Below are 8,505 nucleotides of genomic sequence, written 5' to 3'. Positions count from 1 at the left end.
TGAAAAAAAAAAGGGGAAAAAAAAAAAAAAAAAAAGAGGTATAAATTTGGTGGGTTTGAGGTTTTAATAAAGCTTAAGGAAGATAGGTGTCTTAAAAAGCATGGGGCAAAGGGTGAAGGAAGTGGTCACCACTGTTTTTAATGACTCATCTAACTTGCCTCTCCCCCTTTTAAATAACATTCACTACCACAAACACACACATATATATATATAGTAAAACTGAAAAAACAAGCATATAATAAAGCATTATTAAATCCAAAAGTATAATAAATGTATTGAAAATGCTTACATAGTTAATAGGTGTTCAAATATAAATGAGAGGTAAATAGTTTTCAAGTTTAAACCGTCAACAAAAATGTAACTCTTTTAAGATTATTTGAATATCTAAAATCAGTAATATTTGTTTGACCAATCTTAAATATAATGGGACTAAGTTTATATAAAACCCATCTACATAATGGAATAGAATAGAGCATATTTAATTTTCATTGGTTGCAACTAAGAGGCTGACAAGTCAAATGGTCAAATCACCTATTGAAGGTTTCAATATAATAATTTAAATCATGTAATATAAGCAATAAAAGGAAATGCTTATCATAACCAAATCTAATGTGTCACATGTACCTTGTAATAAATTATTAATCTTCCCATCAAATATTTAAAATAAAAGTAGAATATGGGTTGAATTTACATATTTAAATAAATTAAATATTATCCCTTCATTAACACCAATTGCATCTATTTGTCTAACTATAATTTTTTCAATGACCAATGGTTGTGTTCCTGTCGGCAAAATGGAAAATTATGAACTTACTAAAGATGTAGACCGGAACGTGGAAAGCAAAAAATCTCTTATGTGGCCCTACACCATTAAATACAACGGTGACGGTTCACAATTTCAATGATCACACTTATGTGGGAAGGAAATGCTCTTTTGACTTGAATAGTAGTAACTATATTTTTTTTTTTAGAAAAATAAAAAACAAAATTTATGTAATTATTTTTATGCGAATAGTTAATAAAAATTATAAAGATAAAATAGAAATAGAAAAGAAATTAAGATTTGAACTGGGATCTCTCAAATAGATTCGGGTTAAAAAGGAAATTATTTCGACGAGCTGCTTAATTTGTAATATAGTAAGTAATAAAGTTTGCAAATAAAAATAAAAATAGAAATAAAGAAGATTAAATTTGAATTTAGGAAAAGGATAAAAAGAAAAAGCTTATTTTGTAATGTGGGGTTTAAAACATGTCGCTAGTCGTGGACCACGCTACTTTGCCAAAACGGCAGTGAAAATGGGCGTGTACATCACAGCCACGTGGCTGTAAAGTAAAGCGCGTCAAAGTACAGATCACGCGCTTCCACCGCGAGTTACCGACGGAGAGCAAGAAGAAAAAAAAAAAAGAAAAACAAAAAAGGAGGATATTGACTGATCACGCGGGCCAGCTAAGCAGTTCACGCGATGAAGATGGCTTGGTCACGAAAACAAAACGAACACGTTTTACACAGTGCATGCCGTCCACGTGTCCGACTAAAGTGGGACATGAATGACGTGGCGAAATCAGAGGAGGAGTCCTAGGCTTTATCGAAAAAAATAATAATAATAGAAACTAATTATTATTCAGCATTATAAGCACGGTGATGAAGCTCGTGATTAACACGTGATATAACACGGTTCGAGGCGGTGCAGGTTGCGTGAATCCACCACGTGACCTGCATTATATTTGTTTATTTCATACATTTAAAATAAATTATGATAATCAAACCTATTTCTTTCGTCTTTTGTTTTTATTTTGAAATTTTAATTTTTAAACAATGAATTCTTTAAACTTTTAATTTTGATCATTAATAAATTCAAGAATGCTAAAAACTAATGGACAATCAAATTTAAATTTACATTATTTTTTTTTATAATTTAAATTTTTTTAAAGTTAAATTTGCATTTTTAACATTTTTTTCCACTTGATATAAAATCTTCTATATTTTATTTAGGTGTACTATAATTATCACAACTATTTTAATTATTAGAATTATTAAAGCACTAATCCTCTCACATATTTAAATACACATGTTTAACATTTCAAACATTTAATTCTTAAATATTTTATTATTTTGTTCGTAATTATTTTGGCCGACATTATCAGTAAATATAATTTTGTTTTTAATATGTATATATATATGCATTGTACAACACATTACAACGTCAATTTAATAATAGATTCAACTCACATTGATATAACCTACCATTTGTATTATTCTTCAAATGAAAAATAAAAGAAAAAATAAAAAAAGGAAAATTTGGATAAATGGGAGGCCACGTTTCGGATTAGGATTGGAGGAAAGGGGTAGTTTTAAGGATATTTTGGGGGATGCGGTTGGTTTAAAGGGTTGAAGCTTACAGCCTTAAGCACCCAAATAAAACCAACTGCTCCTTCACGTGCTTCCCAGCCAATGAAAACAAATCTCCGGACCCACGTGAATTACACGATTAAATCACATTTCCTACTTTTCTATCTTTTATTTATTTATTTATTTTTAAATTCGGATTAAATTGCAAATTTATTTTCTTAACTCTCCTAACTATACACATAATCTTCACAAATAAGTAACATTTTCATTCAAATAATAAACATTCATAGATTAATGTGTGATAGTAGCAGTCGCGACTTATTTATAAATTGGTTATTAGTTTGAAAAAAATGATAAAACTTTGACGTATTGAAGATAGACTTGCAATCTATGGTCCCCAAATGTGAATATGTACCTCATCAAATAGCTACCTATCATTTATTTATTTTAAAATCAATCACTTACCATGTATATATTTTTAAAAAATTTTAATTTATATTAAATAACAAATGAAAATTGAAAATAAATAAATGAATATTGATTTAAGAGTGGAGCAAGAATGGGAAATAATTGAATTCTAAGCTGAAACGAGACCAAAGTTTTTTTTTTTTTCTTTTTTCACAAAAATGGAAATGGAGTTATTTATTTATTTTGGTGGGGAGGAAAAGACCACGCGGTTCACGTGGTAGAACTGGAAGAGGACGTGAGAGGTTGCGTGGTTGAGATGGTAATTAACGAAGGTGGACCCCACGTTGCGCTTGATTACGTCATAATTCAATTATTTATTTATATTTGTATTTAAATATCACTCCCCCCACTTTGTTTTCCATTTCTCAAATCCACCCATACCTTTTTTGCTTCTTATCTCCGACATACCACGTCTGCCGCCTCCCGCCGTGCCAACCACCGCCCATCTTCCTTTCGTGCCTTCCTTCCATCTCTAAATATTTACTAATTTATTACAGACTAAATTTATTTATTTAAATATATTTTCTCATTTTCGTTGAAAATATTAAGATTGGGTTTAAATTGCATGCTGGGCCGGGCCATGCTTCCCTCGCCGAAAAATGCCAGCAGGATCCTCGGCCCGAAGCGTGGGGTAACCGAGAACTGATCGGGCCTGATAAATGGGCCCAATTATTCAGTACATTGTAGATCGTAAAGTACATGGTCGGCCCAGTTTAAATATTGGCCCATAATGGGGAGAAACGAGGACCATAATTTAAAATTCAGAGTTGTGGCTCGTTAGGGGTTATCAACACATACTCACTCACTCTATTACATTTACCTCCAACAATAATAATGTTAAATGCACAAATTTATGTGGTGCAAACCCAATTAGATGCTTTAAGCAAGAGTGCTTGTTAAGTTTGTAAAGCAAAGAGACTGAATAATATGGGTCGAGGCTTTTCTTTCTATTCGTGGAATGATTAGTTTAAGTACGTGCCTTCTCCACATGCTTCAATTGAGTATCCTGTATAACTCACACATTCGTGAATAAACCAGTGCAGGTCTAGGGTTATCCGTCGATATAAGTGCCCGAGATCTTCTCGAGTAGATTTAGGGTGCTAAGTCTAAGATGCCATATTATAAGGTGTGATATGTATGATTAACATCCAAGGCTATCTCAACGTTGAAGATGGTCTTCCATTTAGGGTTTTCTTGACTCACGTGGAATGGTATCGAGTTGATAAGATTTGAACTAACCTAATAAAATGAGTATTCTTAAAGGTTCTTACAAGCAGGAAAGAAAAAGCATTACATAAGATTAGTAGATTTATTAATTAATTATTTGTTGGTAAACGCTCTTAAATCTTGTAATGGTGTATTTATTTGAAAAACCTCTAAAACCCAGCCCACAATTGCTCTCGTCGCCCTCCCCCTTCAAATTGAATCATCATTCTCAAGAGTCCCCTCCCGAATTGCCGATTTCCATCCCCTTCAAGATCCCTTCGCAAACTCAGCTTTCGATTTGGGTTTGCCATTCATCTCTATGCGCAATGGAGTGGAACCCAGAAACCCTACAGCTTCTCTCTCAGTGTTTTCTTCACACACTCTCTCCAGCTCCTGAGCCCCGCCGCCGGGCCGAGGCCTCCCTTACCGAAGCCGCCGACCGTCCCAACTACGGTCTTGCTGTCCTTCGTCTTGTCGCCGAACCATCCGTCGATGAACAGATCCGTCAAGCGGCCGCTGTCAACTTCAAAAACCATCTGCGGGTTCGATGGGCACCTGGCGCGCCGGACGAGTCAAATGCCTCTTCCTTGGCTCCGATTCCCGACCCCGAGAAGGACCAAATCAAAGCCCTAATTGTCCCGCTCATGCTCTCCTCTACGCAACGAATCCAGAGTCAGCTAAGTGAGGCTTTGGCTTTGATCAGCAAACACGACTTCCCGAAATCCTGGCCTTCCTTACTCCCGGAGCTCGTCGTAAGTCTGCAGAAAGCGTCTCAGGCTTCCGATTATGCATCTGTTAACGGTATTCTTGGCACTGCAAGCTCTATATTTAAGAAGTTTCGGTATCAATATAAAACCAATGATCTTTTGCTTGACTTGAAGTATTGTCTGGACACTTTTGCGGCACCCTTATTAGAAATTTTTCTCAAAACTGCTGCTTTAATTGATTCTGCGGTGAGCTCGGGCGCACAGGGGGCCACCCTGCGGCCCCTGTTTGAGTCCCAGAGGCTATGTTGTAGAATATTTTATTCCTTGAATTTTCAAGAGCTTCCCGAGTTCTTTGAGGATCATATGAAAGAGTGGATGAGTGAATTCCGGAAATACCTTACTACGAATTATCCTGCACTCGAAAATAGTGGCACTGACGGGCTTGCTCTAGTTGATGAGCTTCGTGCTGCTGTTTGCGAGAATATTAATCTTTATATGGAAAAAAATGAAGAAGAGTTTCAGGGTTACTTGAACGATTTTGCTCTAGCCGTGTGGGGCTTACTAGGGAACGTATCTCAGTCATCCAGCCGAGACCAGCTGGCTGTTACAGCAATGAAGTTTTTGACTACTGTTAGCACGAGTGTACATCACACCTTATTTGCAGGCGAGGGAGTGATACCTGAGATTTGTAAGAGCATAGTAATTCCCAATGTAAGGCTGAGGGATGAAGATGAGGAACTATTTGAAATGAACTATGTTGAGTTCATTAGGAGGGATATGGAAGGTAGTGATCTGGATACTAGAAGGCGGATAGCTTGCGAACTTCTTAAAGGAATTGCCGTGAATTACAAAAAGCAGGTGACAGACATGGTATCCTCTCAGATACAAAACTTGTTAAATTCATTTGGGCTAAACCCTGCTCTGAATTGGAAAGATAAAGATTGTGCGATATATTTGGTTGTCTCACTTGCCACGAAGAAAGCTGGGGGCTCTTCTGTTTCTACCGATCTTGTAGATGTTCAGAATTTTTTTGCATCAGTAATCATTCCAGAATTGAATAATTCAGATGTTAATGGTCTACCAATGCTGAAGGCAGGCGCACTAAAGTTCTTTGCTGTGTTCCGTAATCTGATATCAAAACCTGTTGCATTACAAATGTTTCCTGATTTGGTTCGGTTCCTTGGTTCAGAGTCAAATGTGGTTCATTCCTATGCTGCAATTTGTATTGAAAAATTGTTGCTGGTCAAGGAAGATTCAGGTATGGCCAGGTATAACTCTCTGGATGTTGCTCCATTTTTTCCTGAGATGATGACTAAACTCTTTAATGCCTTTAAGTTTCCCGAATCTGAGGAAAACCAATACATTATGAAGTGTATAATGAGAGTTCTTGGAGTTGCTGACATACCTCGTGAGGTTGCAGGACCATGCATTGCTGGGTTGACTTCTATTTTAAATGATGTGTGTAGAAACCCCAAAAATCCTGTTTTTAACCACTATATGTTTGAATCTGTGGCCCTTCTTATTAGAAGGGCTTGTGAAAGGGATCCATCCTTAATATCAGCTTTTGAGGCAAGCCTGTTTCCCAGCCTTCAAATGATACTGGCCAATGATGTTACGGAGTTCTTCCCTTATGCTTTTCAACTGTTAGCACAGCTTGTTGAATTGAATAATCCTCCTATTCCACCAAGCTACATGCAAATTTTTGAGATCCTATTGTCACCTGAATCTTGGAAAAGAGCGTCTAATGTCCCAGCTCTTGTACGGTTACTTCAGGCTTTCCTTCAGAAGGCACCTCATGAACTTAATCAAGGTGGACGCCTGAGCCAGGTTCTTGGAATATTTAGTAATCTAGTCTCATCTCCAAGCACTGCAGAGCAAGGCTTTTATGTGCTCAACACTGTTATTGATTCTCTTGAATATAGTGTGATTCAACAGTACATTGGCCACATCTGGGCTGTTCTTTTTGGACAGCTCCAAAGTAGACGATCAGTAAAGTTCATCAAGTCGCTTTTGATATTTATGTCCCTTTTTCTTGTTAAAAATGGTCATAAAAATCTTTTGGATACCATCAACAGTGTTCAGAACGGCATTTTTATCCAAATCTTGAGACAGTTTTGGATTCCTAATCTTAAACTGATAACTGGGGCCATTGAACTTAAGTTAACTGCAGTTGCTTCAACGAGACTTATCTGTGAGTGTCCAGCACTTTTGGATCCTGCATTTATTGAAGACTGGGGGAAAATGCTGGACAGCATTGTTACCCTTGTTTCTCGACCCGAACAGGATAGGGTTGATGAGGAGCCAGAGATGCCCGATATTTCTGAAAATGCTGGTTATACTGCAAGTTTTGTTCGTCTGTACAATGCAGGGAAGAAGGAGGATGATCCTTTGAAAGATATAAAGGATCCGAAGCAATTTCTGGTAGCATCTTTGTCCAAACTTTCTACTGTTTCTCCTGGGAGGTATCCCCAAATCATCAGTCAGTATCTCGACCCTACAAATCAATCTGCATTGCTTCAGTTTTGCGGATCTTATAATCTCCCAATAGCTTGAGTAAGTTATTATTCCGATATAATTTTTTTTTTTTTTTCATGTGTGAAGTTTGTATTTTTTATTTAAATCCTGTTGGTTGAGGTTGATAATGGCTTTAGCTATCGTGCCTGTGTTTTACACTATTTGTGTGTTAACTAAATGGATGTAAATTATCTATGTAAAAAGGTGAACTTATAGATACTACTTAAATCTGGTCCGTTCATTCGCATCCCATGCAAGATAATGTTGAGCAATTTATTTGGTCGTACATGGCATATTTGTTCTTTAATATTGATCGGTCTATGATTCTCTGCTCTTTGAAGTCGGGAATACTTTATGAATGCATCATCACGTTTTCTATATTATATCCGTTGTTGATTTTGATATTTTTGCACACTCTAGCATCCTTTTGGGATTTGATTTGTTGCTCAAGATATTCCAATGGTCTGCACTTGGCCGTTGGACGAGAATTTTATCAGGTCCTGAAAAGAAGAAATGGCTAGTTATTAAATGGTATTAATTTAGTCTTGATGGCTAATGCCCAAACTTCACGAGATTTATAGGATTTTGGTGTTTTGAGTATGGTATGGACACCTTTTGTTGTGAAGGTGAAGATGGAATCAGTCAACATGCTTATCTGGCCTACTTATGCATCATCATTTCGCCGATTTTATGTGTTTTAACTTATGTTATTAATCTCAAAGAAGTGCTCACATCACCTCGTATCTAATCGTGTACGCCTGCAATCTTTCAGGATTTTGTGCTGAACTGAAACAGGTTTTTGTGGAGAAGTTGATCATTAATCATATTTATCTCTTGGCGTTTGCTCCATTTGGTGGTCGATTCAAATTTCAAATCATCGTTTGCTTCTACCATTGTGGTAATGATGTGGAAGATTGTGCAATTTCCAGTTGGTGGCGAGGCCATCAAACCCGGTTTACCAAGTTTTGATTAAGACTTCCATCCCCTTCATCCTCTTTTATGTATTCAACTTTACCTGTCTGTCATTTTGTGCATGCATTCACGAGCGAATTTTAGATGTTCATTGCGGTCTAAAAGAGTTGTAATATTGCATCGAGTTTTCTTCTCTTCTTTTGCTCCTATTTTAAACTTTCCTTTGTCATTTTGACATCACATGTAAGCACTTGTATCACATTGCTGTGATATTCAGCTGCAAGATTATACATCAGTTGGTTATTGTGGCTGCGGCTGGTGTAGAGAGATTACTGTTTACAACTTTCA

General features: G+C 36.6%; 1 protein-coding gene across 1 annotated transcript; it reads left to right on the top strand.

The window, feature by feature from the left end:
• Positions 1–4,174: 4,174 nt before the first annotated feature.
• LOC111432123 (exportin-2-like) lies at positions 4,175–8,468 on the top strand. Its single transcript, XM_023068933.1, has 2 exons — positions 4,175–7,284; positions 8,018–8,468. Exon 1 carries the CDS (start codon positions 4,351–4,353, stop codon positions 7,282–7,284), a length of 2,934 nt encoding a protein of 977 aa, XP_022924701.1. The 5' UTR covers positions 4,175–4,350; the 3' UTR covers positions 8,018–8,468.
• The last annotated feature ends 37 nt before the right edge of the window (positions 8,469–8,505 follow it).

Source organism: Cucurbita moschata, unplaced genomic scaffold (assembly GCF_002738365.1).
Source record: "Cucurbita moschata cultivar Rifu unplaced genomic scaffold, Cmos_1.0 Cmo_Scf00037, whole genome shotgun sequence".
NCBI classification, from domain to species: domain Eukaryota; kingdom Viridiplantae; phylum Streptophyta; class Magnoliopsida; order Cucurbitales; family Cucurbitaceae; genus Cucurbita; species Cucurbita moschata.
This window is presented reverse-complemented; position numbering and strand designations above follow the sequence as displayed.